The sequence below is a fragment of the Triturus cristatus genome, chromosome 3_2 (assembly GCF_964204655.1).
Source record: "Triturus cristatus chromosome 3_2, aTriCri1.1, whole genome shotgun sequence".
Lineage (NCBI taxonomy): Eukaryota > Metazoa > Chordata > Amphibia > Caudata > Salamandridae > Triturus > Triturus cristatus.
This window is the reverse complement of record NC_140584.1, coordinates 679,381,016-679,396,093: the sequence shown is the minus strand read 5'-3', so window position 1 is coordinate 679,396,093 and position 15,078 is coordinate 679,381,016. Positions and strand designations below refer to the sequence as shown.

Sequence of the window (15,078 nt, the reverse complement as noted above, 5' to 3'; positions counted from 1 at the left end):
CGTTTCTTTTGCATCAGCGAAGCACACTGATAACTCCAGGGCGATTTAAAATAGACAATGCGCAAATAGGTATGGCATGATCTGACCTCCTCCAAGTGTAGGGAAGAAGGGTTAATGGACAGTTTCACTAACCTGTATTTCCCCCATTGCGCGGGGTGGTTGGGAGTTTTGGGAAACGCCACTAATTATTATATTCCTGCAGTGGTGGCAAGAGAGCATGGCACAGTGCCATCGTGCTGCTGTGAACCTCGCTCACGGACAGAGGATGCATTGTCATGGTCTATGGGGCATTGCAGACCCAGCAGGTAATGAGCAAAATCGATATACAGCAGCTAGGTGCATCGTGGAAGCCTGCGAAGTGCTGGTTCAAGAAAACCGCATAAATCGGGAAACCGTGGCTGTAAGAGACTTTAGAGTTGCGATGGACCTGGGGTGAAGGTATGGGCTCTTATTCTGAAGGCGTAATGGGCTGGTACCTAGTTAAATCTATAGGAATGGTAGGGTTTTCTGGCTCTAGCCTCACAGGTGCGCGCCCAGTGAGCAAGTGCACAGCCATCCGTAAGTTTACACCAGAAGGTTACAACGCTACGGGCATTCATGGGAGAGAAGTGGAAGCGGGTTACTGTTTTTGTGTGGCTGGAGGTCAGAACTAATGACGGCTGACCGCACTGCAGCCAGTTCACCGGTGTCTACAGATCCAATACAGTCACTGGCTTCACCAACAAGGATCGCTTAGAAGCCACCCTCTGCTGCTGGATGCGGAGAAAGGTGGGTGCAGTGGGCTCCATCTTGGCCTGAGGGGTTGTTTTGGAAGGGGACGGACAGTCATATCTATGCGTGTGTGTATTTAATGCCCCACCCCTTTCTCTTGGCTTCATGTGGCTGGACAGTTAGACAGGCCGACTTGGAAACTAGGGAACCGGGTTCGAGCTATGCGGGCGCTCAAACATCCTTTTATCCTGGGCAAATCACTTGATCTGGATTCACCCATCTGTGGTGCAACTGGTGCTCATGTGAAGCAACCTGACACCCGCGGTTTTTAGTTTGCACCAGATACAACTTTAAACAAGCATTGGCCGCGCGGTCGTAAAAGTAACGGCCGCGCGGCCGTGAAAGCGAAAGTGATCGCGGTAAGCACGCGAGTGGTGCGTGCGCAGCAGTGATCGCGCTGGAAGGGAGGCAGATGGCGGCTGCGCGCCTTCACGCTCGCGTGAATGCAAGCGCTAGGCCAGTCAAAGCGTGGGGTAGCACTTTGAAAACCCACCTACTAAATGTCTCGCAGAGCAGTACATGCGCTGGTTCAGGCGAGACCTAAAATGGGAAATAAGAGAATATGAGGCTAGAATCGAAGCAATACAAAAAAATCTTATTGATTCTCATAAACCCACCCACAGAATCGAGCTTCAGGGAAAGGGAAAACTAAGTGAGGAATGCCAGCAAACTAGCGCATTACGAATACGGGGAAGGGTGCAGGAAATTACTAGCCTGGAAGACAAAGCAAGATCAGTTACGGAATGAGATCAAGGAAGTACAGATTGACCACACCCAAGAACACTGTTTGGATGATTATAGTATCGGGATGGCATTTAGGGACTTCTTCCAAAATGTATACACTGAAGATACGCTGCGTGCTCAGAGTAGAAGGAATGGTTTCAACAGGATCCCCTTCCTAAGTTGAATACTAGCCAACAATCATTCCTTAACAAAGATTTAACTACTTTTGAGGTAGATAAACCAATCTCTCATCTAAAAAGAGGGAAAGCGGCAGGGCCAGGAGGTATTCCAATGAGCTGTATAAGGTCTTAAAGAAAGTACTTGCACCTTACTTAAACGAGTTACTGAATAGCAATTACTCTCATCATGCCCCCCCCCTCAGCTTCATGGAAAGAGGCAATCATAACATTAATCTTAAAACCTGCAAGAGACGCTACGAAGTGCGAGTCCTACAGGTCAATTTCTTTGTTAAACAGCGACTACAAAATATTCACGCAAATACTTTCTGGAAGATTAAATAGTGTCTTAAATAACAGCATACACGAAAATCAAAAAGGTTTTTATAAAACACAGGCAGGTTCATGACCTAACTGACAACTTGATTAGTGCTATCAATATTGCTACCACAACCAGATCCCCTCTAACCCTTATAATGGTCAATGCTTTCAAAGCGTTCGACAGAGTCAGCTGGCCATACTTGTACGAAGTTATCGAACAAAACGTGTTAGGCAACAATTTTCTTAAGGCTATAAAATCTACTTATGATGCACCAACAGTGAGGCTTGTAGTAAATGGGTCCCTTTCACCTCATTATAGGCCGAGGAACCAGGCAAAGGTGTTCATTGTCACCGTTACCTTTTAATTTATACATAGAACCTCTGTCGAGGAGAATCAGGTCATAGCAAGGAATTCTCCCTTTTAAATATCTGGATTGGGTTAAAAAGGAAGCATTATATGCTGATGACCTTTTAATTTATCCAAGTAATCGGGAGGCATCATTACCACGTATAATGGAAGTAACAGAGGCTTTTGGGAACATTTCCGGATATGCAGTAAATGAAGACAAAACTGAGACTATGACCTGGAATGGCACTGCTGAAGCTGAGCTAGAAAAGGCAGAGATCAGATATTTGGGGGTAAGAATAGTTAAAGACCTGGACAAGATGGCTTTCATTAACTTCAATAGAATTTATTTGGAGTCTAAGAAGTTATTGGAGTCATGGATGCACCTGCCTCTTTCAATTTTGGGGAGAGCAAATTTAGTCAAGATGATGATTCTCCCATGTTTACTTTATATTTAACACTTTACCACTATATTTCAAAACGGAGTGGGTCAGAAAGCTACAGGGAGATCTGAGCAGTTTTATATATAAGAACAAAGCCTGGGAAAAATTGCGAAAAAAGAGAATAGATGGAGGGATATCATTACCGGATTTCCAACAGTACCATTGGGCTTTCCTTTTCAAAAACATCAGATATCTTTTAATAGTTAACAAGCAAAGAGTTCTTCCACATTTTAGGATTTTGAGGAAAAACCTTCCAGAAGAAGGCAATTCCTTTTTATTTAAATATGGTCACCCACATTTTTTTTAAAGATAAAATTTAAGGTTCTACGTGCAGCTTGTGAATTATGGGTTCAAGTTAAACGGATCCTTGGAATCCCTTATTACAGTTGTAATGCTCTGATATGGAACTCACCAGGAACCCCTGAATGTCACTTAGACATCTTAGCTGTGCCGTTATTAACATAGGGCTTGATAAAATGAGGGCAGCTTTTCGATCAAGGCTCACTGATCCCACGGGACATGCTAGCTGCAAGCACCAACTTTACTCTATCAAGGTTCAAAACTCATCAACTAATGAGTTGGTTGCATAACTAGCAACAAATAGGGCTAGAAACTGAGTGGGTGGGAGAGTTGATGAAGGACCAAAGCTGTGCGAAGGAGATGTCCAAATTGTATTGGATTTTTGTGGATTCAGAAGATCGCCACTTAAATGTGCCAGATGAGATGTGGAAGATGGACCTGCTGTTGCCAGATGTTCAGAGTCTATGGCAAGTATCTATGGCTACACTTTTGTCAACAGTGAGATCCGCACCCCTGAGGAGGAACCATCTTTTTACTTTACACAGAGCGTATTGGTCCCCAAAGAGGCTGTCTAAGATGGGCGGAAGTAAGAAGAGACAATGTCCCAAGTGTATGCTGGAAAACGCAGATGATGTCCACCTATTTTGGCAGTGTCCTGTAATCCAACTCTACTGACAATATGTGGGTAACTTTCTGTCAAGATTATTTGGGTGTAGCATAGAGGTAAGCTTTAAACTGGATATATTTGGGATCCTATCAGGTGAAGGGAGACCCCGCATTTGGTGAGTAAAACCCAAGCACAGATTCTATTTGTTTTTAATTATAATTGCACGTAAGGAAATATGTATGAAATGGGTATCTCACAACGCACCATCTATATGTGTGTGGATTTCGTATGTTAGACATGTTGGTAGGCTGGATTGCATCCCGGGCTCTGCAAGAAGAATACAAATGTGGGAACCACTGCATGCAAAAGATAAACAGGACTAACCTGGTTAAGGGGGAAACTGCACTGCCACAGCATCCTAAAACTTTCTAATGATTAAGACGCATTTCAATAATGGAGGAGGCTGGTAACAGAGCAGAATCTCCTCTTTTAAATGTATTGAAGGCGGCCCAAATAAACATGGAAACTAAGCTAATTGGTATATTTGGTATACGCCCGATCGCTCACAGCTTAGATCATGGGCTTGTGGTACTGAAAATTCTGGACCCGTGTTATAAACATCGTCGCATCATGACGATTTTGGTATCGGCAGACCGAGAATGATTAGAATACTATACACAAGTATTTTCGTCATATTCGGGTGACGAAATCAACCTGAAATCAGAGTTTCCGTCCTGAATCCTCGGTTTCCATTGAACGGCAGCCATTTTGTGATTGCCCTCACATAGGCCAATGACTAGGCCAAAAACGAGTCTGAAGGACACATGCACCTTCGCTGACTCCTCTGTGACCTGGGCAAGCTGACTCCACTGCCTGAAGCCAAACCTGTTCGGCCAGTTCCTTTCCCAGTGGCCGAATGAGATTAGTATCAAGGCACAACATTTCATAAAACCTTTTCATCACACACAAACCATGCCTAATCTTACACACACCTGCCCCTGTTTCTTACTTTATGACTTGCTTTACGAGGAGGAGGTGCCCGTTTTTATTGGGGTCCGTCGATATCTGATGAAAGTACTGAGCCTTGCCGGGTAATTGATTGAGGGCTGGACAAACTGAAATATGGGCTTGTCATCATGACTCTGCTTTTTCTTTGTAGTGAAAATATGTGAATGGTCAACTGTAAAATAAGGAATGTTTGCCTAAAGCATAATATTTTGTATAAAAAGAGAAGGCTGGCTTTGTAAGGTTGAGCAGTCTCCTGAGAATATACACCGTGTTGTACTTGTAGGATACCTGTTACTGGTTGCAGCCAATAAATACGATCTTTGACTTCACCAAGAAGACTCTGTGTTTCTGTAGTCTGAAACAGGAAGAACTCGAAGTCTTAGGGTGTGTTCCCTGGCACTGCTGGGTTCTGAAAAACCCAGTACTTCAGGCTTGTGTCATGTATGAGGACAAAAAAAACAAAAAAAACACTGAGATAAATAGAGTTGTTTCTTCAGCTATGTTCATCCCGTTATGTTAGGTCAACATAGATTTTAAAAATGTGTAATGTAGTGTGGTGCTCATGTGAAGTACTCTAATGTCCTTGGGCCAAGTTTGAGTTATATTAAACTGCAAAAACAATTATGCTGCACCATTTGCTGGCCATGGTCTGCGTCAAGTAACCTGTGTTCAACAAGCCATTTATTTAGGCACTTGGGTAAAAGATAAGAGTCAGGTATGTGGGGGCTGATACATATATATAAGATTTCCCAACAGTATGACACTTGAGAAACGCCAAAATTGCTGGTGGATAGCTAACCACTTTTCTGATGCGTCTGTCATGTGATTGATTTTCTCCGATCACAAGTGGGCTTTCAGAATTACCAGTCTTTCCAGAAACCTCCTAATTTATAAACAGACAAGCCCACATCTGGTTGCAGCTCAGGCATTTATCATAGGGTGGCTACACAGAAGCAATTTTCGTTGTCCTGTATAGGGATTACGTTGTTGGCGGTATCCTCAGTTCTAATCTTCACTTGCTTAACTTGGAAGTTCTTGGACAAACTAGATTGTATTTTGTTGTAGCTGCATCTACATAGCACTTCATAACGCTGATAAGTTATTAAAGTACAGTAGTCTATAGGTAGCATGGTGTACTGTGGGGGCGTGCCTGATTAGAAGAGTGTTGATTTGGAATTTGGTCTGTGTTTAAAGTGTTTGGTGTGATGTGTGATTCATCACAGTGATGCTCTCACCCTTACATTAGAGCATCTATGCAAGTATGTCATTGAGAGAGCTCGGGTCAGTAGACCGCTTGCACTTTATGGTCATTTCTTTTTCTGTCCGTCTGAAAAGTATGTGAATAATGAGATTTCAGTGGGTAGTATTTTGCTGTCATGCATGGTGCATAGTGGGACACACTTGTGCTGCGGTCATCGTGTAGCAGTGCATCTCTGTGTGGTAGAATGAAGCAGAGTGAGAGATAGTTGAGCATGTGGACTCACTTAGCAAAGATCCAGATTCTTGGCTGGGATTGAATGACAGAGGAGAACTCATCGGAATGTACTCATTTTTGCAGTGCAGGATATTGCTTTATAGAGTCTACTGAGAGTTGACGAAGCGGTCATGGCATAAGATCAGTATACTCCACCCATGTTTTCGTTACTTGCAGCCTGGGCCAAAATGCTCTTTAGGGCCCACCGTGGAGCGAGACAGATATAGCCAATGGCATTGCCTGGATACAGACGGTCATGGTGGATGATCTAAATAGTACGCACAGCAGCAAAAGGTGAGCGAACTGCAGGCATAGTAGAAGAGCAACGTGACCTGGCCAATGGAGAGAGAGCACCAAGATAATAGGAACTGCCAAATTTCACCTTTCTTCTTCCTGGTGATGCTGTAATCATACAACCAGACACCAAAGCTCCCATGATATATTGAAGAAAGTCATCTTTGCTTCCAAAGACTGGTAAATCTAGGGCTGAAGCAGGGAGCTCCTGCCTCTAGATTGGGGGCACCTGTTCCCTCTATTAGCTTGTTAAAGGGTGTGAAGCTAGGTTAAAATCAATGTTAGTTTGTTCCATAAATTCACATTGCTGTGAACGAAGACCTATACATTCACTATACCTTATGGCTCCTGTGCTGTAATACAGTTATTTGCTTACTGAAATTGCATAAGCCGATGACGTGGCGTTTCCTCTGCCATTAACTTTGGATCCTCCTATTTCCTTCTTGATACAGCTTTAGTAGTTAGGAGCAAGGTGACAGACCCGCTGCAAAAATAGGCAGATCTTCCGTTAACCCTCTACTGGAGGGCAGGGGAAGGTGGAAGACCCAATGGCAGTGCCACCATTGTTCCCTGCTGATGTCACTGAAAACGGAGGTGAAATGGCAATCCACTTCGTAGAAGTTAAGTCAGAACCACCATGTAAAGGATGCAGTCTTGTACAGAACACCTGTATAGCAAATGCAATGAAAACATACTTGATAGTGGAATTTTACTTTACATTTGTGTTAAATATAGTTCCGTAGAGTGGCCTCTGAAACCCATTCACTGAACTGTTATTCTAGGTTAGACAATGATCTCAAGTGTTGAGTGCAAAGTAAAGACTGGACATTTATGTTTAATAGGTTGTTCTTCAGTATCATCTGAAAATGTGTCATCCTCTAGCTGCTATTGGGCAGGTTACTAACTCACTAAGCTACTTGGATAGGCGATTAACTCATTAGGCTACTGTGTGCCTGTTATGGACTGCTCATACCTGTAATTCCTGAATGTGCCGGTAAGGTTTCTTCAAAACTTGCTGTAGAGGCCTGGTAGGGTGTGACCTTTTCCTCGTCCTGTAGAACGTCGTCTGTCTTCTCAGTGGAAGAGTCACTGGACAGGTTGTCCTTATCAAAGCCATTCGAGTAGTTACCACACATCCCTTGCGGTCCTTCTTTTTCCCCACTTGCTCCAGCCCCCTTGTCAGCAAGCTGTGGCTTACTCTTAATTCGTTTCCTTTTGTTGATCTGAAGGAGAAACATGACACTATGACGTCACAAAAGACTGCTGAGAAAAAGAGGCTTTTTCACTATAAACATACACAGTTAGGAATGGAACTCACTCTCAGTAACCAAATACCCAACAATAGGCATCAGCACACTTTTCTAGTCCAGAGCTCCCATTAAATGCTCCAATAATGAGCCTTCCCCATCATCGCTACAGGACTATGTAACAAACTCTCACCCTCCAAACTGAAAAAAGGGACCTCTTCCCTTTCAGAAAATGTCATAAACAAACAATGGTATAGGATTCCTTGAGTGACTTTCTTCAAGAAATTCTAAAACCACATCTCACAGCCCTATCATATGTGCCCTATCTGTACCACCACTTTCTGAGTAAATGATTCTATTGTATCTCATTACAGCAATCCTCTATCATTTACCTTTAAACTCCATGAGCATAATGTATGTCACGTAAATAACTAACAAAGTAACACCGTGGGCTGTTAGTGCAAACTCTTCAGAAGCATTTGTGTCCCCTGTAACCCACTGGTTAGCTCTACCTATTGTGATGAGTTTTTTATGCAGTGTGCACATTAGAAAATGCAAGGCATTTAAAAACTCACCGTCATATGAAGCAGTCATTAAAGTATTTACTTGGGTTCCCACTGGTTGGCAAGAAAACAAAGGGACGCCCCATTGCACAAGGGCAGGCTGGTGTCATGCCAGATTACCCTTGCAGACTTCTAGCCTTCTGCCGCCCGCAAGTGCCCTCTAAGAGTGGCCACATTAGAAACTAAGGGGCATATTATCAAGACAGGCGATAAAATTATCGCCGCTTTAGCGGCAGAAAACTGCCGCTAAAACGGGTGATCATGGGCTTGATAATATGCTCTATGGAATTCCATTTGAAGTCCATGTTAGATGTCCTTCACATCTAACATGGGCTTCAATTGGAATTCCATAGAGCATATTATCAAGCCCATTATCGCTGTTTTAGCGGCGGTTTTCTGCCGCTAAACCGGCGATAGTTTTTAACGCTGTCCTTGATAACATGCCCCTCATTTATTAGGTCGAGCCTAGCGCACAAGCACTGCTCTAGGAGATGACCTTTAGAAATCGGTCTGCACTTTTGTTACACTCGTGCTTGTGCTGGCATCCACCTTGCGGGAGTGAGCAGCGGCGTGCAGGGGCCATCTGTTTTCAATTAGCGTGGCCGCACGCACTTGCACATTCCTCTACTCTCGCTCTCACCCTCACGGAACAGTGATTCTGCAGTAATTTGGAAAGAGTGGAAAACTAAGAGCCTTGTAACTCCCTGAACACCTAGCCTGATGTTTAACCCAAAAGAAGTGCTGCATAACTTTTTTACAGCTCATTTTATTAAATTATATACAACAACATAGTATATAAACCTGTTCATCACAGTTCAAACAGATAAAGCAAAATGATGCCTGATATAGAAGTCTCCGATTCCCACCGTCCCATCATCCCCGCCTCCCATTCAAATCAATGTGGTCCAGTCCTAGAGGCCCCACCAGGCATCCCACATTTTGTAGTACTTGCGCGGGCAATCATGTGATTTATAACCAGTCTTTTCCACCATTGCACACATATCCATACCCCGGGTCCATTCCTTGACAGTTGGCAGGGCAGGCACAATCCAGTGTTTGATGATATTCATTTTTGCAACTAGAAAGCTGATGGCTATCAATCGGTGGTGCCCGACTGTGCCAAACCCCTGACCTTCTAAATCCAATATGGTAAACTTGAGACTATCTAGAATCAAAAAAGGGGCAAACATGTATTCCTGGGGACTTGGATAATCAATCGACTAAACAAACACTGGATCCCTCGGAGGGCAAAAACAATCAACATGCACACATAGTACAAGTGTACCAAAGTTTATTAGTATTTAAGCCAAAACAAAGAGTATATAGCTCAGCAATTTAAAAAAGGTGTTCTAGTGAATGCGGCAGTGAACGTGACATACATTAATACATTGTGCTTTAAGTCTGATTGTAAATAGAAACAAAGCAACAAAAAAAACTGTAGGCATATTCACAAAATAGTTGAGAGGGGGATGAAACATTGATGCCAATGACATGTAGACTGTCATCCATTGTTATTCATCCATGCTGAACCATTACTATAAGTCCATATTGAAAGGCTACTTGGTACGAGACACCTACACAGCCCACCACATCACCCAGTGCATGATGTATGTTTGATAAGTATCAGGCAATGGCTGGACAGCTCCATGTCATGGGAAAGAAATCAGCCTGTGTTATGTGACATCTTGGAGAGTGGCAGTCCCTCCACTAACCCATTATCTGAGTCTGATGGGATCATAGTACACCCAATGGAAATTTTTGAATTGAAGAGGTGGAAGTTTAGCTGACACAGCCAGGCCTCTGGCGGCCAACCTGGCCTCTCTCCAATCATCATTGTCAAAAGGGCCCACGTCTCACTGCCATTTGTCCCACAGCTGAATAATTGGGTCTGGTAAGCTTACTTCCAAGGCTCTATAAAGCTGGGATATTCCTTTTTCAGACAGTTGTTTGATGACTACTTTTGACTCGATTTGGTTAAAGGCATGTACCTCCTGTAGGTGATGCCCGTGTTATGATAATGCGTGCCGTGGATGCAAGTACTGAAACAATTGAGTTATGCAGACTGAGTTTCTCCTTCAATTGTTCGAAGGACTCAATGCATTAGCCCAATCAGACGTCCTCAACCTTAAATATACCAGTCAACTGCCAGCCTCTCCAACAGGGGGGCTATATTAAGGTCCCAACTTTGCTATGAATTCCTCGTAATATGTATCCCAAGGGTCTAGCCTGAGGACACTGTAGATTAGAGAGGCTGATGATTGACCTACTATTGGGACATATTGTGTATTGGAATAATTCACCATCAAGTCTGATGCCTCTCCATACATTTGCAGCATATCCAGCAATCTGGTGATTGATTCTTCCAGTTTCTTCACACAGACCAATAAGTCATCAGCCTAGAGTGCCATGCATTCTTTGTGAGCCATCAGCCATCTGATTCATGTTAGCTGAGCATCTCTAAGGATTCACTCTGCCAAATGTTCCACAACTGATGCGAAGAGAAGGGGAGAGAGAAGGCATCCCCCTCTGGTACCCGTTTTAATCGGGAAAGGGGGTGACAATATGCTAGTAACTCTAACCCCCATCCAGGGTTCACGGTATAGTATATGAACTAATTTCAGAAAAAGGGGCCCGCTGTTTGCTCTGTGTAGAATTTGTAACATGAAAGGAACGGTGGATGGAATCAAAGGTCTTCTAAAAGTCTATTAAGTCCGAGGCAGTTTTTTCTTGCATTTCTCCCATTCTAGCTAAAATGATCTGCAGATGGCAGATTCAGTGCTTCATTCCACTTGGGGGCGTGAAGCCATTCTGATCCGTATGAACCAGCAGCTGAATTACTGTTGTCAGCTGTGTGGCCAGGATCTTTGCCAGAATCTTTGCTTCTGTGTTTATTAAGGATAACAGGTGGTAGGAGGAGCAGTCGGCTGGATCCTCCCCAGGTTTGAGACCGCTGCATAATTAAAGCATGCTTGGTACCAAGAGCATCTCCACAGCCCTTAACGCTTAAGGTACTGCAATGCTCTAAACTGTGTTTTTGGTTTGTTAGTTGTGCACATATATTATTGACTCTCATTTGCTCCCTTTGCGTCACAGTATATTTCTGAATAAGGTTGGCCAAGATCTAAGCATTCATGCCCATGAAGCATTTACCGTTGATGATTATTTGGATCATGTTTACTGGATATTAAGAGGTTTAGTAACAATCCAAGGACTAACATTTTAATTTTTAACTAAACACCAGAAGGGATTATATCCATTGTTCCTGTTTCCTTCATTCTACAACCAGTGAATGTATATTCAAACAATCTTTGGGAACGGATCGAGAGATTTCTATTGCTATGGACCAGCACCTAAGTTGCTCTGCTTGTTAGACAACATAAATGACCCCCATGCTATCAAAAAGTCTTTTTTTATTGTAGAATAAATATGAACTTTTAAGAAAAATTTGCTACCTCCTTTCTTTTTCTTCTTCGAGTATTCAGCAATGCTAGTCTTTCAGTTGGTGTTACATTGCATATTTGCATCAAGATAAGTATTTGGGGAAGGACAAAGTAAAGACTTTTAAAGTCTATCTTACCATCTGTTACACTGTGTTCTGCATCTTTCCACAGTGAGACTAAGAGCCCGATTACGATGTCAGGCTGCCTTGAGTCCGTCCGATATCGTTTGGGAACTGGGACTGAAAGACCTCCTGTCGTCGGTCCCAACCCAGCAATTAGGATGCGACCAAACACTGTTCGGTCACATTCCTATTCTTTACAAGGGGAGCAGGGCCGTTTCTACCACTAGGCAGGCCTAGGCAGCCGCCTAGGGCGGCAAAAGGTGGAGGGCGGCAATCAAATTAAACCTCAACAGTCAGAAAGTACTTACAGATATAAATAAAGCAGGTGGGTGCCCGAGCTGAAGCTCAAATTCAGTAACGCACTAATCAGCCCAAAAAATTAGTGAGCTCCCGCTTTCACCCCACATCTATCATCAAACATTAGCTGCGATACTTGATTGTAGCACCCTTGCATCCATGACTTTCTCAAGTGCAATCCCAGTATAGTTCCCGTGAGGCCAGGTAACGTGGTGCCTTCAATTTCACCATCGACGTGACGTGACGTCACGTTCGACGCCACGGACGAAGGCTGTGCGCGCGCGGCTGGCAAGAGGTAGAGAGAGTTCCCGCTGCGGCCTGCAGGCCTGCCTATCAGGTACCGGGGGAGGCCCGGGTGGGATCCGGGTCGGCTGCAGCATAGTTATTTTAAAATATTTAAATACTGAGGTACATTGGAATTTGTAAATAACTGGTATAATAAACACTGTAGCTCTTCCAGATTCTAAGGCGAGTCGGTAATGCTTGAGAAGGCCCAGGAAATGTCTATGCTTCCTACTAATTTTAAAAGTGAGTTATTAAATTTGACAAAAACAGTTTTTCACAAACACAGCAAAGAATGCGCAACCTCTCACATAATATAAAAACATCCATTTCTCAAAAATAGAATACATTATGGTATTTATTTATTCAAAGCCTTGAAGAAAGGCGGATGCATTTAAATGACATTCCGGGTTTAATTATTATTTCACGAGAGATTTAAATCCTTTATAATCTGCAAGCTGTTATACCGATTTTTTCAGTAGAACATTTTTACTCTACAAATCACTCAATCATTTCTCAATATTAGGTTAAGATTCACAGGATCCTACCATCCTTTTGACCAAGGCTTCCTTGTTTTTGCTTGTAAACTCAAGGTGTACATTATCTTGATTCTTGTTGGTATTCTTTGGTCCCTTTACACACTAACCTTGTGCCCTTCGATCTGCTACTTCACTTGATTTACCTCTTCTCTTACCTCCTTGTGCTTCAGCCCCACTATTGAAGGCACATTTCTATCATCATTCTGCCTCGTTTTGATGAGCTGCTTATATAGGTTTGAAAGCGTATTTGTGCTTATTTTCACTCGATCCTTTTTATTCCATGTGTGTGTTGTGTAGCGCTTTTGCTTTAAAAAGCACTACAATAAAATATATTAAATAATGGTGAGTCAAGGCTTCACTTCTCAAGAGTCACGGTCCCTCTCCGCACTCAACAATTGTAATAGACATCTGTATGTATACCCTTCACATATGCCTATTGTATAGAGTTAATACATTAGGATTACACTAATTGCAGAGATAATTAGACATCATTCTATACCTGGGATGGTTGATTTCTTGTTAATGCTATGTATGATGTGACATTTGCATAATTTCAGTGTAATTATGAGTGACGATTCAGGGACTATGAGTGACACTTTCTGGCAAGCAACATAAAGATGAGGGAAGCACATAAATATCAGAAAATGCACTCATTTCTGCAACGAGAAACACTAAGAAGATTTTAAACGTAATGCACAGTACCAGAAATTGAAGGGCATTAATCTAGTACTCTTACAGACACTCGGGTGGGGGTGGCAAAACGTACTTTACTTAACTCTGTTCTTGGTGATCTGATCTTCGTTCAGGCAGCCGTAGCGCTGTGTGTCTGACCTCGGCCATTGACTCTGCAGCAGGCTAAGGGCTGCCTCGTGCCACCTCCCACGGCAATCATTAGGTCTCGCCTGACCCAGCGCATGCGCTGGTCTGGCGAGACTTATTGAGAGGGCTCCAAAAAGTGCTACCAGGCCAGCCTAGAGCCACAGTGCATGTGCGCGGGCGTGCGCGCCGCGCTTTACCGCGATTACTTTCATTTTCGCGGCCGCTTTGATGTTTGATCGTGATCGCGATCACTTTCATTTTCGCGGCCGCACGGCCGCTTTGCATAGCCAATAGGTCTCGCTTTTGGACCTTATAAGTATTTAGTTATGCAACTGTTGCATGGCTAAACACTTATAAGGTCCCAAAGGCGAGACCTATTGGCTATGCCAATGCTTGTTTTTGGTTTGCTGCTGGTGCCCGTGAATTCAGGCAGCTTGTCCGAGTCCTTTCCTGGCAGCTGCTGCAAACAACCAGACGCGTGACGGTCGGTCATAGGTCATTACTACGACCACGCCCTACACTGCACTCTCCCGATCGGCCTCAGCAATACTGAATTGTCTGCGGGAAGTCAAGCCAGTGCTAGCACTACTCTCAGCACTGCTGGAACAGCACTAGACCGATGCGAGCAGAGCCGGGAGCACCATAATGGTTGTGGCTGGTAGCGTCACCCGCAAACCACTGAGCTGCGGATGGCCTTCATACTCCTGGACCTCATGGCGCACTGTCTAGCAGGAGACAGGGCGTGACGTCCCCTCGCAGCGCCACGGGATGTCAGTTTGTCTTGGAGCTGCGTCAAGAGACTCAGAGCTGCGCAGGCAGAACGGCACCCGGGAAATCGAATTGAATAAGTATAATACATTGTAGTACTGACAGCGCGGTCTTATCTCTCAGCTGCTGGCAGTCCTGCGAAGTACCACAGAGTGTCTCAAGCCTGCGGGAGCAGCGCGCACAGCCGTAGGCGGCGCGCTGTCTGCTACTACGTACAGGTTTGCAGGCTTTAGTGACAGCAATCATATGCAAATATGCGTGACAATGCATTTCAGTGCGGTGATACGGAGCACCACACTGAAATGCATTAGTCTAACGCCTGATACATGATACTTGGCAGGACTGTAAAACATACACTCAATCTGAATTTTCCTAACAGAACCAAAACATTATAAACCACCGCACGGACCACATGAAACTCACTCTTTACAAGGAATTCCGAGGAAGGTGAAGGTCACGTCTCTCGCTGACTTCCCATGCCTCGTTGGCAAGTGGTCTCAAGGGATATGCATTTCAATCACTGGTAGTATGTTTAACT

The 15,078-nt window shown here is 43.8% G+C and overlaps 1 protein-coding gene across 3 annotated transcripts in view; it reads right to left on the bottom strand.

Annotated features, from left to right (window-relative positions):
• SPATS2L (spermatogenesis associated serine rich 2 like) overlaps positions 1 to 15,078 on the bottom strand; it is a 141,211-nt gene that overhangs the window by 63,086 nt on the left and 63,047 nt on the right. For all 3 annotated transcript variants that reach the window (XM_085648691.1, XM_085648692.1, XM_085648693.1), the window contains exon 6: positions 7,437 to 7,686. In XM_085648691.1, the coding sequence (XP_085504817.1) occupies positions 7,437 to 7,686 (250 nt within the window). The remainder of the gene's footprint in view (positions 1 to 7,436; positions 7,687 to 15,078) is intronic.